At 43.1% G+C, this 18,643-nt stretch overlaps 1 protein-coding gene across 3 annotated transcripts in view; it reads left to right on the top strand.

Moving 5' to 3' along the window:
* cux1b (cut-like homeobox 1b) overlaps positions 1 to 18,643 on the top strand; it is a 62,574-nt gene that overhangs the window by 29,592 nt on the left and 14,339 nt on the right. For 2 of the 3 annotated variants that reach the window (XM_053320729.1, XM_053320728.1), the window contains exons 5-17: positions 964 to 1,101; positions 2,818 to 2,941; positions 5,637 to 5,713; positions 5,866 to 5,932; positions 10,457 to 10,505; positions 12,374 to 12,478; positions 13,008 to 13,196; positions 13,476 to 13,534; positions 14,038 to 14,080; positions 14,287 to 14,383; positions 15,702 to 16,505; positions 17,785 to 17,886; positions 17,996 to 18,549. In XM_053320729.1, coding sequence (XP_053176704.1) covers positions 964 to 1,101; positions 2,818 to 2,941; positions 5,637 to 5,713; positions 5,866 to 5,932; positions 10,457 to 10,505; positions 12,374 to 12,478; positions 13,008 to 13,196; positions 13,476 to 13,534; positions 14,038 to 14,080; positions 14,287 to 14,383; positions 15,702 to 16,505; positions 17,785 to 17,886; positions 17,996 to 18,549 — 2,408 coding nt within the window. The remainder of the gene's footprint in view (positions 1 to 963; positions 1,102 to 2,817; positions 2,942 to 5,636; positions 5,714 to 5,865; positions 5,933 to 10,456; positions 10,506 to 12,373; positions 12,479 to 13,007; positions 13,197 to 13,475; positions 13,535 to 14,037; positions 14,081 to 14,286; positions 14,384 to 15,701; positions 16,506 to 17,784; positions 17,887 to 17,995; positions 18,550 to 18,643) is intronic. The other variant, XM_053320730.1, reaches the window with a different exon arrangement.

Here is an 18,643-nt window from a genome sequence, read left to right as displayed (position 1 = left end):
AAAAGCACAATCAACATGAACATGATTTATCCCTCTCTGACTCTTGTTGCTCTCTCTGTCTTGGTTTTCTTTTCCTGTGGACTGGTCTGTTTGATCAGGGTCCAAAACAGACACTTGTTTGAGGAGTTGGAGTAATTTCTACATATTGTTAACGCTACGCTTTCCTCTTTGTGTTCATATGTTTGCTTGTAGCTACAGTTCAAGTGCCTTTCTGAAGCGACAAGTCAACAAGTTTAACACAACACACTGCAAATGTTTCACAAAAAATGTCTTGTTAAGAAATGAAGGGTTTCTGTCCATTGAAAGACTACAGAGCTTTTATTTTGAAATGGATACAGGAAGCGTTGAATTTGTATTAATAGTGTAATACTTTCACAGAGCAAACAGGAGCCGATCAAAACAAGGTTTCATAATGTAAATATGACCAATTATACTCCAAAGCAATTAGACATAAAGGCCTGTCAGTAGAGGTGAATAAAGGTCACTAATGAGAAAATACAGTAGGTTTGTAAAGACCGTGAGATGTTTTTAATATATTTTATTATTTCATCGAGCCTTTGTTATTACACCATGGACCAACAAGGATCTGCAGACCCCCGGTTGAAAAACGATGGCCTATTTCACATATACAGATACAGTCAACCTGGAGTCCGCAGCAGTCTGATGCATCAGTGACTGTACAAAGTACCGTATCATAATATTTCAAGCAATTGTGATATTTTTTGGTCCTTGCTGGCACTCGTTGTTCTCCTTAGGGAGAGCAAAGGTCAGGGTCAGCTCCAGAACAGCGCGCCTGGTGTTGTTATAGATTCATTGCCTTGCTCAAGGACACTTCACCAGGGCAAACGCTTGCTCTCACAGGGCCTTGAATGCGTTTATTCCTAGCTCCCCACGCCACATCGACGCCCTTGTTTGTGTAATCTGCTTTGCGCTGTGTTAACGTGGTGTGTTGTCTTCTGCCAGATCCTGTACCTGTGCTCGAGCTGGCTCAGCAGCTGCAGCTGAAGCTCCAGAGGATGCACGACATTGAGACAGAGAACACCAAACTTCGAGAGACACTGGAGGACTACAACAAAGAGTTTGCAGAGGTCAAGAACCAAGGTTAGAGCCTGGATACATGCAGACACACACACATTTAGGACTTCCGGAGAGGCACAGATGTGGGGCTACACAGTTAATCATAGATAATCGCACGTAATGAGTTGTGTAGTCTCAATCCAGCATCCCATTGCGGTAGTTAGAACCATTAAGTGTACAGAGTTAATGTTTGTCACTAAAACAAAAACTGAGATGGTGAAAAGAGAAAAGCTACTCAGTGACATAGAGTCCAAGTATGAACAGGAAGATGGTTTTAGTTGATCAGTGTTTAAATTTGGAAGTAATGTGACTCTACAGCATGATGACAAGGAACTGGCAGTTTGTGTACCACTTTAACTGCTTTTTAACTGCACTGATAATAGTAAAGATGGTTGACAGTAAAAAATGCGTAACATGAAAATGTTCATGTGAGAAATTTCACAATATTTAGTGTGAAACTGAGAAAATGTATTATTATTTTCTAACTAAAATGTTGAGATTCCACAAGTTGTCTGCCTATTGATGATATGAAAGGGTCAGCAGAACATATTTAGAAGACCCTTTTTAAAAGTGAGAGGCCACATTTTGAACATATTTTAATGCCTCATGAATTTTTAAAAAACACAAAAAATGTACAAGGTTTTACATTTTCAAATAGGTTTTCAGGGGAGAGAAAAAAAAACCATGAGGCCCAGTGTCATGAATAAAAAACGACAGGCTACCTCGGGGTAAAGAAAGATGGAAAAACTGACAAAGGCAGAGAGATGAGTGAGAAGGAGTAATAAAAGTGGTGTAATTTCAGTCGAAAAGGAGGAGTGAGCGAGCGAGCGGGGAATGTTTTGGAATCCCCCCTTTCCTCAGTGAGAGTTAATTGGAACAGCTCGATAGCGGCAGGGTTCCATTCTGCCATTGATTTTCCTGTTCCCTCATCCTTTATCCCTCCTTACCGCCTCAATAGATGGGGGATATTTAAACCCCAAAACACACTGTGGAACTCCCACTCCTGTTAAACACACACATGGACCCGCCTGCACACTTGCACACACGCGCGCGTACACCCACACACATATAAAGAGAGCAGGGGCCATTGATCCCTGCAACCTAAATGTTTAAAGTTCAGTTAAGCAGTTAAGGGGTAAGAGGGCTCTGAGGGGACTCTCCTCTATTGATTATGTGTCAGAGCAGTGAGACTGGAGTTTAAATCACACGCACACACACACGCCCACAAAGTGCTAAGAGCCCTCAGTCAAAGGCAGCAAGCAGCAATGCTCTTTATCATTGTCTCACTCACTTATATCTTTCTCTGAGAAACACACACACACACACACACATACATACACGGACAGAGGCCTATTTATTACCCCAGTTATGTGTTAGATTTATTTCAGGCTGCCCCATACAGAGCTTAGCCGTCAGCAGGTTATGGAGTTTCAGCACTAATGCAGTCCTAATGAATACAGCATATCTACCGTTGGCGAATGTTGAATATTCTATACCAGTGGTGGATGTAAAGATTAGGCGGGAGCCATAAGGGCCAAGTCCCTCCGCCTGTGCTGACAGAGGAAGAATGCGGGATATGAAACACAGTTCCTTAAGCAAAGGTCAAATACCCAGCCGAAAACATTATCGTCATCGCTGCCATATATCACAAGTAGGACGGCTCTGTGGTCTGTTTTCTATACGTTTCTGCTAATTACACATTTTAACTCTTCCTTCCTTTTGTCTCAATGCCTTCTCCAGAGGTGACCATTAAGGCCTTGAAGGAGAAGATCCGTGAGTACGAACAGTCTCTGAAGAATCAAGCTGAGAACCTGGCGCAAGAAAAGCAGCTCCAGCTACACAACGACTATGCAGAGAAGGAGAGGTGTGTGTGTGTGTGTGTGTGTGTGTGTGTGTGTGTGTGTGTGTGTGCGTGCGTGTGCGTGTGTGCGCGTGTGCGTGTGTGTTTCTCAAGTAAAAACCTCTGCATTATTTTGCCATTTTAAAACTTCAGGTCATTTTGCCCTCATGCAGAACTGTTGCGATTCTAATCTTTGAACGATAAGGATTAAGTTTTTTGACTTTATTTAGCAGAGCTATTCACGACTTAATCATTTCTGTTTAGCTAATAGTCCTGGGACTTTATTTAGTAGTTATCAGTTTAATCAACAAATTGTTGCTTATTGCTTCCCCCCACATTGCCTCCCTCCTGCAGATGAATGCAGGAATGGAAAATAACCTACATAAAAGACAATGCCAGCATTTTTTGTCATGTGGGTGCTTGCCATTCTTTCTTTGATCGGAATCAGCACCTCAGACTGCTATTTTCTGTCTTCACCAAGATATATTTCAGCCATTTTGTTTGGACTCATTGCCCCTACAGGCCTCTTCTGTTTCCGAACGTGGAACTAAATGGACCCCCAAATAACTACAATAACAAAAGCTACACATAGTGTAGGTGTTATTTTATTTTAGGATAGTTGAATATAGCTTTATAATTCTTTTCGATTTAATGGGCTACTTCCTTCATAAACCCATTTCCAAGTGTGCATTTTAAAGTGTGTGATTTCCAGTCACACGGGAAGCTTGTGGCAGTAATAAATAAACTCCGAATTGCTGCCAGATATTTTAGGAACATAAAAAAATGATTCTGACTACTGAAATTAAATCACCTTTCACAAAGACTTGAATGCCTTAAGAGTCACTGTGATACTGTCCTTTCTCAGGAAGGAGCCCATTCAACATAAAGACAATTAAACTAATTGCCTCAGATGCGGCCAGCCATAATACAGTTTCACTTAACAACAGACTTGTGCTCCTTTCCTCCTACATTATTCCAGTAATATGATGGTAGCCAGTTCAAATTATCTTGTGAATTCACGTTCAGTTTAGTTTTTCAAGTGCAGATGGAGAGTCAACCTGCCACTCTTAAGTGTAGTTATCCTGGATAACTATGTGCTCCTATTTTGAATTAAAGGGATAAATAAACATATGTGAAGAGTCAAAATGATGAGCACTCGTATGATTAGCTGGTGCAGCCTCAGGGCTTAAAGAGGCAGCATATTTTCACTGTGGGTGAGCAGGAGGTAAAGGCTAGGGTGGATGTATCAAATTTAAAAATGTAATCTTAAGTAGGAAATGAAATACTAGACTCCAAAGCAACATATTAAATTCAGTATGTCAGTAAAAGTGCTCAACGGCACAGTATGAAGAGCGCCTCCAACCTTGTTAATGGGTAGTTTTTAGTGCCTGAGACTCCTCCATGCAGATATAATAATGATGTATTAACTCAAACCTATTACAGATTTCAGCTGTAATCTTAACTGATGGTGACTCATTTCTCCATCACCGAAAAAACTAAAGAAGAACATGGAAGGCTACATATGTCCCTTTTTTAAAATAAAAAAGAGAGAGAGAGAGAGAGAGTGGAAAAGTAGAGTGGAAAATATTCTCCCATGTTTCCACTGTGGCAGTTCATTTGTTTACACATGAAGCGATGTCCTCATTTGTGGTTAATCATGTATTTTTTTAATCAACTTTGTCTGTCAGCTACTTAGTTTACTTAGTAACAGTTAGTAACGCCCTGCTTTAGTTTCAAGATACCAAACATTGTAAACAAATGCTGCTGATTTTCTACAAACATCAAACTTACAATTTAAGCACTTTGTAAAGAATCATTATTAGTGATCATATTGATACAAATCTTCCCTTAAAAAGCTGAGAACCTATAAGAGTTGTGTGTGTGTGTGTCAAATTACATGCACACACACACACACACACACACACACAAAAAGATGATATTTCCTTAAGTGTCAATCATAATGTTTACTGTGCAAAGCCCTGTTGACGCTCTTTGCCCCTTTCAAATGTACAGTAGAAGATCAATTGTCCAACTGTATTTCCTGTACGTCAGTGTTTTATAGGCCCCTTCCTGTCTGCAGAGAGCTGACTTCCTGTGTCTGAGAGGGGCAGTAAATGGATGGCACCTCTGATACATTTTACCCTGCAAGGAGCGAGGGAAGGAGGGAGAGCGAGAGAGATGAAAGGATGAAGTAGAGGGCAGAAAAATAGAGATGACAGGAGAGACAGATTGGCGGAGAAGGGGGGCATCAAAGAGTGCCATAAAGACCGTCTTTGTGCTAGATTATTGATGTTTTTACACGCAGTGGCAATTTCTCAGCAGAGCCCAACTTTTTATATGCTAAGAATGAATCTATTTTATCCTTGTGGTTTCTCTAGCCCCCTCCCCCTTCTTACTCAACTCTCTCTCTCTCTCTCTCTCTCTCCCTCTCTCCCTCTCTCCCTCTCTCTCTCTCTGTCTCCCCCCCCCCCCCCCCCCCCCCCCCCCCAGTGCTGTGTGCCCCAGTGGCCAGACATTCCTGCCTAATAGGGCTGCTTAATGAGGAGTGGGTTGTGTTGGGAGGATTTTAGTGGGGAAAACACTTCAGAAATGGTGGGAAAATAGAGAATAGTTGCAGTTGCCACAAAGTGTGAACCCAAGATTTACTGACTCAGTATCTCTATGTGTGACTTTTCTGCTCCCTGCTTTCTTGTTTCTTACCTTCTGTCTGCCTCTGTAGGAAACTCCAGGAGAGCCAAGACTCCATGTCCTCAAGGTTGGAAGAGGCCGAACATAAGGCCCAGTCCCTTCAGACAGGTACCAGCCTACTTAGTCTGTACAGACCAGGGAACTGTTTAATGCTCCAATAAAATGGCTTTTTTTAAAAATGTATTGTTAACAAAATTACAGAACATTTATTTCAAAACTGTTGTAATGGGTAAACTGACACCACCTCCCCTCTTTTACAGCACTTGAAACAACTCAGGCCGAGCTCTTTGATTTGAAGACAAAGTATGACGAGGAGTCCACAGCGAAGTATGTGTCTCGTTGATCTATGTGTGTGTTTTGTGGGTGACTTCTCCCTTCTGGCTCCTCCATAGTCTGTTCCTGACATAATCATCCTGCTTAGTGAATCTCCTTGCCTGGAAACTCCCCCCTGCTCTCCTAACAGCTGGATTGTCTCCCACAACGCTCAGCAGCCTCCAAATCCCAGCATTACCCTCACACTGTAAATACTGACAGGGATTGTAATGCATTCTGCAGCCACAGCGAGCACAAAAATAGAGATTTCCTCGTAGTGTAGGTTAAAGCACTCTCTGATTCATCAGGGTCATGACAGAGAAGCGAGGCCGATGAGGGTCACTTTGAGATGTCAGACTTAAAGCCACACAGCCTTCTAACAGGACCTGTAAGATAAGGTGGCTTCAATTACTAGAGCTGTGGGCATCTATCATTATTGATCTTATAGTGGTGGCGGGGATGAGAACAGAAGCTTTTCCATGTCAGCACTCCACACCAAGAAGTGGCACTTTATGACATTCACACTCCTCGTTCCCTCGGGTTTGTAGTAAGAACCAGAACCACTCGAGCATCCAGTACCACAACCGAACCATATTCAGAAAATACCCCAAAATTCTGAGAAGAAAAACAAATCCTGTAATGTTGTTTAAGTGATTAGTTAAAACATGAACTCTTTCTTTGAATACAGGACCTTTTTATAATACGGTCAAGAGCACCCTGCATACACCCTGTTCACAAAGTACGCCAGTGTATCAACTTGGCTTTTAAGGTTTCCCTCACCCCACTCAACATGCCCCAAACTCACCGTCTCCATTAACAGAGTTGTTAAATTGATTGGCTGTTAAAAACAGATCGATCCCTCTTCTCTTCTCTTCCGCACAATACTTTTTCCCCCTCTTTTCTACCTCCCTCACTCCCACACTTTGTCTTTTATCTCCTTCGTTGTACATTTTTGAGTGTAAGAGAAAACTCCACAGGAAGACATTGCACGCAGTGTAATGGCATTAATCAATAGGTTTCATAGCCCACCCTCCCCCCCTATGATTACATTGCACCTCTCCTCTACTTTCTCCCGATTCTTTACACTTCCTTCTTCCTTTTTTCATCCTTGTCTGCCTCTTTCATGTAGGAAGAAAACACGTTTTGAAAAGACACATATAGTAGGCCCCATTTGCTTACAGAAGCTAATAAACACATGCCCGCCCACATCCACACACACGCTCACATACAAATGCACACACTCGCTCACTCACTCGTGAGCCTGAGGCAGTCAGGGTCCTTGACTATGTGGCGTGCTGTGATCTGAAATTTTAATGCAACGCTTTAAAGCACACACAAACCCTCTCTAACCCTGCACCCTCCCAGTCCTTGGAGTCCTTCCCCCGTTTACTGCTTGGCTGAGCAAATCGCCAGTGTTTGGCTGAACACAACTTTTAACCCTTTGACTGCATATATTTTGGCACTGCAGAAGCACAAACGCATACATATCACAGGCTTTTTCTCACCGACACATACGCACATACGCACATACACACACACACACACACACACTTGCTCTAAACTTTCCACTAAGGAGGACATTGCGTGACAAATCCCCCATCCTCTTGCTGCATTTGGGTAATCTGCCTTTTAAAACACACACTAACACACACACACTAACATACACACAGTAACACACACAGAGGGACATACACACACTCCCTGAGAATTTGGTCGATGTAGCAGTGCCCGGAGTGTGTGAGCTTCAGCGGGAGGTGCTGCAGATGTAGCGTAGCCCCCTCTCTGTGTTAGCGCTGTGAGGGTCTGGCTGGCCACGTTTTACCCATTTAGTCCCTGTTAAAGATTAATGATATATTGATCTCAAGCCCCACAGGATGCTTTGTATGTGTGTGTGTGTGTACATGCCTCTGTTTGCTTGTGAGTACTCTTACTGAGTGTAAAGGCATGATACCATTTTGGGGGAAAAAAAACATTTAATTGGTTATAATTAGGCAACAGTCAATAGGCTCTTCTTTCCTGTGTCCATCTCGAGCACACACATACACACACTCTCACACACACACACACACACACACACACACAAAATGGCGCATAATATACACACACAGACACACTCTCACAGCTAGCTTCTTTTTAAGCCTCCTTGAAATCCCCAAGGTAACACGCTGTGAAAATGCAATGTGGAGAAGGCTAAGGAAAGAAAAGGAATGGAGTGATGAAAGCTGGAGGGCAAAAAGCAAGCCAGGGGCTGGAGGCTACAGCGAGGAAGAAGGGATAAGAGTGTGATAGAGGAGGGAAATGAAAATCTAAATCAGGGGAATATCCTGCTGGCACCGAGGACAGAGGCCGAGGAAGAGAGGGTGAAAGATGAGAGAGGGGAGGTGGAAAGGAAGAAAGATGAAAGGAGGAAAGCGGAGGGCAATGGGAAAGGAACGGGGTTGAGGGGAAAGGATAGAAGCAGGCAGAGGGTGGAAAAAAAAGAAAAGGGGCGGTTGACTGAGGAGAAAGAGAGAGAAGATGATAAGAGATGAAAAGGCCTGTCTGAGATGGAGGAAGTATATAGTAGGAGCTTAGAGGCTCTGGGCTTGTTTCAGAAGTCCTACAGTACTCACTGATGTCACTGGGTGCACCCAATGGCTTTCATGGTACAAAAGAGAGCGTGTGTGTGTAAGTGTGTACATGTACATGTGCATGTTACGTTTTCCAGTGCGGCTGTATATCTACTCTATAGCTCCTCCCTGTGGCTGCTATATAGATGTTTGTAGATTAAGTTTTGGTGGCAAAAAAAAATCAGGCTTTACTATTACAGATGACTCTCCCTTTACTGTTTGATGAATTAATTCCAACGGGTGCGTCGGCCGGCCATGGACAGTTCCTACCCTGCCCAGTGACTGACTGTATCAGGATATGCAGAAAATCCCTTCCCTGTGATCTGCTTTGGCCCTCAGCCTCTAGCTTTGCCTTTATAATTCCCAAATACAGCCAAATCCAAAGGTTATTTAAGAAGACTTTGTGCATCTGTACTTTGATTAAATGATCACATTTGGAGCAGGAGCGGTGGTGTATTTGGGTTGCATTACTACCCATAAACGCTCTCCATTACAAGCTTTTCTGGCTTGTTGGCTCTCTGACCTTACGCTTGTGTGTGTGTGGGAGCTCGATTGAGCGTGCACGCGGGTCCCGCACACTATAGCTTAAGACAGGATAAAAGCTGGTAAGGTAGTGTACTATTATGTTGGTTAAATGCATACTAGATCCTTTTAACTGTTAGGGAAAGAATAAAAGCGGAGAGTGAAAAGCTCTCCCACCCACATCTGATTCTTTTTGCTGCATCGCCTGTGGCACAATGTTGACCTAATATCAACTGTGTCTGTTTTGTTAAACACATTCAAATCAGTAGTACTCAAGCCTATGGGACATAACACTGTTTCTCATACTGTGACACACAAATACAAAAGCAGCGTGGGTTATTGGGTTCCCTATCAAAAGATTGCAGTGAAATCAAAAGGTCTTAATGGACACAGCAGTGTGCATACGCTCTCACATCTTTGCACTCAGTGCCGCTTGTGTATTTTTATCAGTAAATAATGTCTTAAATAAACATATGTGTGCGCGCGTGCACACACACACACACACACACACACACACACACACACACTGCATTTGCACGACAGTGAACACTAGTTGTGGAATTTTGTCAGCATTTCCATTAATTTGTTTATTGTATTTTTTTTATTTTATTTCCTCCCCCATACCGTGAAGTGCATACAAACACACACACTTGCAACTAATTAACACAGAGTGTAATCATATTTAGGCAATTAAAGAGTTCATGGTTTATAACCTAAACTTTAATGTAAATAAATTCATTGTGTATCTGTGGTGAGTGTTGTTTTCAGCCTTGTCCCTGAAGTTACTTTGATATCAGTCTTTGCAGGAAAGTGACAGGTAGACATGTCGCTCATGAAAGAGAATTATTAAACAATTTTTCCAAAGTCCAATGAGAGGTGGTATCATGGGGATGTATTCCTGCTGTCTGACCTCTAGCAAGTGAGAGGTGAACCATGGCCTCCATCCAGACCATTAGTCAGACACAATCACACAGCTTCATAGCAGATTAGTCTGCTGTATTAGGACTTAGAGCTCTATTAATGTAATCCCTCTGTTTTAGTGTGGCCTGGGTTTAGGGGCTTACATGTGCACACCCACACACATAGAAACACACACACACACACTTAAATACATGTATGCACACACACATACAAGCTGTTTGGGTTATGGAGTTCACAATCAATGGATTAAGGTGAAATTTAGACAGTAGCTTAATGGACATGGCTCCAGCATTCTCTAAAATGCATGCTCTCTGAACAAACACACACACATGATGAGTGCAGAGTGTACTTTTCTTCCTGGGAATCATCCGCATTTATCCATTCCTTGTTTCTATTTGAGTGATGTTTTTTTCAGCGAGTCTCTTGTAAATTGCACAGCATCATCTGTTATGGTTTTGTCTCTGTAGTAACTGTATGTCTTCCTCAGGGCCGATGAGATTGAGATGGTGATGACAGACCTGGAAAGAGCCAATCAGGTAACCCACTGCCACTCAAATTCTTTACTGTTTATTTACCTGTTTTTTTTTTTTACCTAGTATTGTGCAAACTTTCCATCACATCAGCTTCAACCAGCTAGTTTGTTTTTTTTAAATATTGGATAAAAAGAGATATGTGACCGCTGGAAATTTTCTTCAAAATTAGACTTATGATATTTGATATTTTACCTTGTCAACAAATGTCTCATAAAAGCCAAAACCAACCACTAATTAATACTTGTGAGAAGTATTGCATGTGTCTAAGACCTGATGCAGCTTATTCCTCTGTCCCATAAAGCACTGTTGTTGTCCAAAATCCTCTAAATAGATATATCAGTGAGCCACATGGTCACACTTGGTGACAATTTTCCTTCATTACCATGAACACGATCATTGTAGCGGCTGAAAATAGTTCTTAAAAAAATGTACTCTTTACATCTGATTTGTAATGTGAGCTGAAAACCTCACTGCCCAGCTCATTTAGGAAATTATTTACCCAGTTTTTAGAAAATGTACACATATTCATGACCCGTTTTGAAGCTGGGGAAGTTAGAAAGTATTTTGAGGCGGATTTGGTCTTCTCTTAAGATTTGTTGACTTTAAGAAAAATATAGAACATCACCAGTCTTACGGTTTAAAGTAAAAACCTTCCTATCTGCACACAATCAGTGAAATAGTTAATATGAACAAAGAATGGCTTCATTATCACTGTGCAGGCTGCTGTTTGTTTTACATTTATTACACACCTACTAAACCCATCCAGCTGAAATAAGCCCCCTGGCACGCCCTCTGCCCTTGTGTTGTAAATATTCCTGTGGTATCTGTTAATGTCATTGTTGTTAACTTTCATTATTAGCCCAAGAGTATGATTTGTGGCTAAAGGGGTAGCATAGGCATGTAATGTTAATATTAGCCTAAAGGTTAGCGCTCCAACTATAATGCCACACACACACACACACAAACACACACACACACTATTCACACTTCTGATTTGAGGTTTACAGAGGATGACAGCATGGCCTCCAGCTCAGTCACAGACTTTTTATACGCTTTTATAAGGAGAAAATGGAAAACAGGATTTTTCTTTTGCGACTAGCAGTCCAACACCCACACAGTCAATAACAGCTCTCAATATGGTTGCAATTAGGAACACTATGGAATCGGCTCCCTGTAACTTCTAATGATGGCAAGTTGGCTAGTGTTGCAGATGATTCCCAACTGGAGCATGGCAGTTTGGCCATAAATACAAGGCAGCCAGTATCATCTCAATTCTCAGGGCTAATTTAATTTTTTCACAGACTCTACTTGAAGGAAAAATCCACCCTCAGCCGTCATGCCATACTTTTACTTAGCGTTTCTCCCTGCCATCCTCCACTCAGTAGTTTATATTTGTTTATGCTGGAAAACTTAATTATTTTAATTTGAGTGTCTTTTTGGAGCGCGACTTGCCCAGTTGTTCTATTTCTGGTACAATATTGAGGGATTCTGCTGGGTGATTTTACAAAAAGATATCAATATGAAGAACACGATAATGATAATTATTGTTAATGTTTTATCACCAACCTTCTCTGCACTGACTCCATCCTCCAAAGACATATTATATGTTAAATAAAGGGCATGCAGGCACTTAATAACAGAGAGAACTCTTGCTTTCTTGGTTTTACTCTGCTTAGTTAGTCTACATGTATTAAAATAAGGTCTCAAGTGGAAAACTCAAGACAAATTGAAGGAAAGTTTGTATACTAGAAAAAGACATTACACAGCAGCACTGAATTGAACATTAGATTAATCATGTTTGACAATATAAGAATCTCCACTGGTGGATTTTCCTTCAGCGCTTCTTCTTCTTCTTCTTCTTCTTCTTCCAGCGAGCAGAAGCAGCTCAGAGAGAGGCGGAGTCGCTCAGAGAGCAGCTGTCCTTGAGTAACCAATCCCAGCAGCTCGGCAGCCCGACCAAGGCTGACCCCGACACGGTAAGACATTTCACAGCTTCACCCATTCATTGCACGGCTGACGAAGAGGTATTGATAGGCTAAAGATCAGCTTGGCCTTCTTATGTCAAAGGTGATCAGCTGATTAAAGCTACAATTTATTGATCAATGTTGTCATTAATCTTCAAGGTCAGTCGTCAGTAATGCATTGATTTGTTGAGTAATCTATTGATTTCCAAGGAAAGGTTGCCATGGCATCAATAGATAATTGGTGCATTGATTAACTGTATTGATTTAATGGACCTGTCTGGCAGATCTAGGACTTAGTTTTAACTTGGAGACTGACTGCTACACATAATTATCTGCTTCATTGATCAGGGTTGTGATTGGTTGATGAATTACTGACTATTGGTCTAAAGGAGCAGACCGTTTGACCTGATAATCAGCGTCTTTCTGGAATACAAATACTGATTGCAGTCGTCTCCGCAGTGCTGTTGATGGGTAGTTAAATGATTACTTGTAAGGTTTCGGTTTGCTCCTGGATTAAACTGTTGTCCTATTTGGCCTTCAGGAACAGGCTGTGGAGGTGGCATCCCACTCAAGTCTGGAGGCGGAGCTCAGGGCCAAAGAAAGGGAGACCGCACAGCTGGTGGAGGACGTCCAGAGACTGCAGGCCAGCCTGACCAAACTCCGAGAGACCACCAGCTCCCAGATCACACAGCTGGAGCAGCAGCTCAGCAGCAAGACTGCCGTTCTCAAGGTACCAACAGAATATGTTGCTGCAGTTTTTTAATTTATTTTGTACAATTTTAGCCATTAATCTTCTTAATAGGACTATTTCTGTCTATTTTCTGTCTTCATCTTATTTGTGTTGCTTTGTTGTGTATTCTGGTCACACCTGTAACTATATTCTCACATGTAACATCTTCTTTAATCAGAGTTAAATCACTGAAATCAGTGCATGACATTTAAAGATCCAAGGATTGCTTTTATTATTTCATCTATTTTTCATGCTATTTCATCTCTTTGTAATCTCAAGGAACTGGAGGAAAAACTGCAGAAGCAAGCGGACTATGAGGAGGTGAAGAAGGAGTTGAGGTGAGGAGCAAACACAGAAAAAGTGTGTGTGTGTGTGTGTGTGTGTGTGTGTGTGTGTGTGTGTGTGTGTGTGTGTGTGTGTGTGTGTGTGTGTGTGTGTGTGTGTGTGTGTGTGTGTGTGTGTGTGTGTGTGTGTGTGTGTGTGTGTGTGTGTGTGTGTGTGTGTGTGTGTGTCCAGCACAGATCTATTTATTGCATGCATTTGATGTCTTAAATGATGTTAAACAAGATGCGTGTCTTCATTTAAGATGTGTAACTCAATTGAGTGCCCTTATGAAGGTGAAGCTTGTATGTCTGCAGCTTTATATTGTGTGTGTGCCTCTCTGTCTCTCTCTCTCACTGCCCGTCTATCCTTTCTTTGTCCTTAAAGAGACAGAAATAAAAAGCCAGTATGCCACAGCATAGTTATATGTGTGAATGCGGGTTTGTGTGTCTTTGTGGGGTGTTTAAATGTAGAAATAAATTGTTTTTTTTCCTCTCTTTTTTTCTCTCTATATCCTCAGTATCCTCAAGTCTATGGAGTTTGGAACTTCTGACTCTGTGCAGGTAAAAGTTACAGTGACAATCTTTACAGACGGGAGCTGTGTGTAGCAATGTACCTCATACAATAATTAAGTTATTGATGAAACAAGATTATACAATTTTATAATAGTAGAAATGTACATTTAAAGAGGTAGGCAGAGACATAAAATCTTTCATTTCTGTTCTATTTCTGTGCTATTTCTCCACCTGCCCCTCTTTCACTCATTCAGGATTCATCCAAACCTCTGGAGGTGCTGCTGCTGGAGAGGAACCGTAGTCTGCAATCTGAGAGCGCCGCTCAGCGTATCTCCAACACTGAGCTCAGCGGTAAGTCTGCCTGAAATGTAAGGTTTTAGTAAGGGCTGGGTTCATCAACATTGGTCAGACCCGGCTCCACCTTCACAAAACCTTCAGTCATAACAAAAGTGGGAAAAAAAGCCCCTTAGAGGTTGAGTCTAGTGTTCATGAGAGGCTAGATGAGGGCTCAGCTGCAGGTAAGACTGTGCAGGGATAGCAATGTAGAGACTGTATAGATATGCATGTGGACATAAATGCATATAGATTATTTTTCTCTGAGAATACTTAATCACTTACACATGTTATTGGAATGACTTGCAAAACGAAAATGGTTTGAAAATGCAAATGTAACAGAAATGTTGTTGCTTAAGTCCTCATGGAGAAGAAAGGACAGCATCTGTGGCGTCTTTGAATACCTCAGCAGGAGGTCAACCTGAACAGTAACAAAATTGCAGTACAAAAAAAATGAGGACACCATACTATGCCCCCTACATCAGGACTCCTGCCCTCTGCAACAGTGTTTATGGGTTTGAAATGTCATGGCTTTAGGCTTGAATAGCTGAATAGCTTTGAATTGATTAACATTCACAGTAAGAGGAGCTTACTGTCTTATTCAATCATGTTAAGTCTCAATGGTTATGCATTAGAATAATATTTCTCGAAGCACTTATCATCAAGATGGATTCTAGTAGTTAGAATACTAAAAAGAATATAGTTTCTATCTATATTTGTTTTGGTGAATGTACAAATTGAATCAGACCAAGTTTTCTATTTGGGGGGAAAAAAAGTGAAATTAGGCCTTTACTCAGAGCCAGCAGAGCTGTGCAGTCTGTTTTTGGTGCATCTTTTTTTCTGTTCAGCCATTATTTATTTATTTATTTATTTTTCCTGGATGTATTTTTTTATGAACTAAAGACTGTGGTACTGCGTCCACAATGGAATAATGGAATAATGCAGTGTTTAGGAACTCACTGCAGCAGCATGGAGGAGGACCCACATGGTGTATTGGCTATCTGTGGACATCATTTTGTCCAGTTACTTCCACTTTGCCTGCGAGAGAGAGAGACTGAGCCCTGGGCCAAGCTAATCTGCCTAAGTGGCACAGTGTCAATTGTTTTGTTGTCCTTTTTTCTTCCAGGCTGTGGCTTACAAGAAAGGTTGAAATCACAAATGCATGGGCATTTTGTCTGGGGGGGTTGGCAAAAAAGGAAAACAAAGTTCACTAATTTGGAAAAAGACTTGATTAAGATAACTTTCAACTTTTGTTTATTTTTTTTTCTCTCTCTTTTTGGAACCCCTTTTTTGTTGACTCCCCCATAATGCATGGTGTGTTTGACCTTTCTTGTAGGGACAGCCGGTCAAAAAGGGACAGAAGAGTCCACACCGAAGGAGGAGACCATGCCCAGCGACCCCTCTTCTTCACCCCCTCCTCCCCCTCCCTCTCTTCCTTCCTCCTCCCAGCTCCCCCTGTCTCGCACTTATACGGATCCCCTCAACACTGCCACCACCACCACCAGCAGCAGCGAAACGCACCCTTTCACTCCTACGGGCATTGGACAGGACTTCTACTCCCCTGTGTTCCCTCTGGTGGGTGGTAAGATGGCTTTGAACTCCTTGATCCAGCGGCAGCTGCTCCAGACCTTCTACTCCAAAGCCTTGCAGGAGTCGTCTGGAATCCCCAGTGGGGCCCTACTGTTCACCCCGTTCACTCCAACCCTCAGCTCCATCCCTACCTCCACCCCTGGCTCTGGGTCTGCTGCTATCCCTCTGGCAGCCAGCAGCCCACAGCCGCCTCCAGCCAGCCCAGACATGGCTCCCGTTAATGGGAGTAGCACTGCTGGCAGCGCCCCGTCCCCATCACCCAGCCACTCTGATGCTACCACAGGAAGCGTTTTGGATGGGGAAGACATGGACACAGCAGAGATTGCCCGACAGGTGAAAGAGCAACTGATCAAGCACAACATTGGTCAGCGTGTGTTCGGCCACTATGTGCTGGGACTGTCCCAGGGTTCGGTCAGCGAAATCCTGGCCAGACCAAAGCCGTGGAACAAGCTAACCATCCGAGGGAAGGAGCCTTTCCACAAGATGAGGCAGTTCCTCGCCGATGAGCAGAACATCCTAGCGCTGCGCAGCATCCAGGGACGGCAAAGAGGTGAGTTTGTGCATCTTCAGTGTGTCTGTGCGTGTGTGGGTGAGTGTGTGTGTGTGTGTGTGTGTGTGTCTCTAGCATGTGTGTGTATGTGAACAGCCCTGCACAGAGCCATTGATTAGCTTGTCAATATGGACTAGCTTTTTATTTTTCTTTCTCTTTCCTAACTCCCATCCTGTGCCACACCTGTGTGTTTGAGTGAGTTCCTAGTCACGCACTGATCCCAAGAGCCTCTCTTAGCTATCGTGGTCAATACAGAAACCTTTCACACGTCAATAGTATTGATCGGTGTGAACTAGGAGGAAGGCAGGGGTACTGTTAACTACGGGTATATTCGATTAGCTTGGGCCTGCTTTTGTTAACGCATCAGGACATTTCTGATTGAAGGTGGTCTCAGTGGTACACAAAAAGTCTACCACCTAGTTCTAGACACTGTTAAAAATAAGGCTGCAGTATGCTCCTGTTTAATACATACTTTTAAATATTTTATTCCACACTACTCTATTTTAGTAGTGGTTTAATATTCCTGTTAGAGGTAGAGGTCTGATTCCTACTGGGGCCACAGATGCTGAAGATCAATGCATTTATGGTACTATAATGTGCTTTGGATGGAAGTACAATGCATTCCATATATTTGCAGAGCATTAAAGGGCACCATATAGTCTAGCTTTAAAAAAAGAAAAGGAACACACAAGTGCTGTAACATAGTGTGTGGTATATTGTTTTTAACAGAGGGCTCAGGCCAGCCCCAGCTTAGCCGAATGTTTCAGGATGTTCCGAAGCGGAGAGCCCTCTCCAATACAGCTTCACACACAGGTCTGTCCCCTTCACACACAGAGATTCTAGCACGTTCTGTCTGTGTGGCATGTTTGTGTCGGGGTGAATTGTATCTATGGTGTGCGCGTGTGTGTGAGTGTGTGTGTGTGGCGTTTATTAATTTTTCGGGCAAGCACGCAGATATAAATGTGCCTTGAAGGTAACTGCACAGTTACAGTGACCTGCGTCAAAGGAAAAGCCAGCATGTGTATTTAGGGAGTGTTTACTATACAATCCCTATAGCATGTATGCATGTGTGAGCTCCAAAGGGACTAGAGAAATTACAGCAGTCCCTTCAGTATAGTTGCCTTGTAGCTCAGTGTTGGGAATGTTGTTCTTTGTGCTGTGCTATGGTGTAATTACCTGATGTCCTTATAGGCTCTGTTATTGTTCTCTTTACCTGCTCTGCTTTTTATTCTGATGAGATTTTTCACCTCTTCCCTTTTACCTCTTTCTCTCCTTCCAGGTAACATTACCGCCCGCGTCCGCACCCCAGAGGCAGGTTCAGATGAGGCTATCAAATCCATTCTGGAGCAGGCCAAAAGAGAGCTGCAGGTGCAGAAAGCTGGTGAGTGCAAATCTCTCATCTCCAGAGGACTCAAGGCTGTGAAGATGATGCATTGTGGCTGTGTGTTTGTCGGTGTCTCATGACAGCCCTTTTTCTCCTCCCTCAACAGACTTGTCCCACGCTCAACCCTCATATACAGGATTGAAAGGAGGGGGTGGAGGCGGATGTGGGGGTGGAGGGGGCAGCGGATCAGACGAGGCTATCCGCTCCATCCTAGAGCAAGCTAGGAGAGAGATGGAGGCCCAACAAGCTGCACTGGAGCCCATCCTCAAAGCTTCGTCTTCCTCGTCCTCCCTAGCATCACTATCTCACAGGGATGTCCTGAGCTCTCCGCTCACCGCTCCCCTCCCCCCTTACAACCCCCTGGCACTCTCCCTCAAGAAGCCTCCAAGCTCCCTCTTGTCCTCCCCCTCCTCCCCGTCTCCAATCCTGGACTTCAGCTCCAGTGTGAAGAGAGAGGGCAGGGCTTCTTCAGGGATGGACTTGTCGATTGACGGGGCTCTCAGGCTGGGTCGGAGCTCTGAGGGGCTGGGCCGCTCTGGAAGTGCTGGAGGAGTGGGCTACTGGAGAGAGCAGTGGTGGAGCAACATGCAGACAGACCCCCGCAGGACTATATCCAACCAGATAGGAGAGGAGAACCACAACCTGGAGGACTCCAAAGAGGTTAGAGAAGGCAAAACTAAAAGCTTTTGTGTTTGGTTTTTATTTCTCTGTTTTCACTCTACAGCAGTCAAATGTCTGACCTATTCTCCTGTTG

The sequence above is a fragment of the Scomber japonicus genome, chromosome 6 (genome assembly GCF_027409825.1).
Source record: "Scomber japonicus isolate fScoJap1 chromosome 6, fScoJap1.pri, whole genome shotgun sequence".
Taxonomy (NCBI): Eukaryota; Metazoa; Chordata; class Actinopteri; order Scombriformes; family Scombridae; genus Scomber; species Scomber japonicus.
Note: the sequence above shows the minus strand (reverse complement) of the source record. Positions and strands in the feature narration are given on the sequence as shown.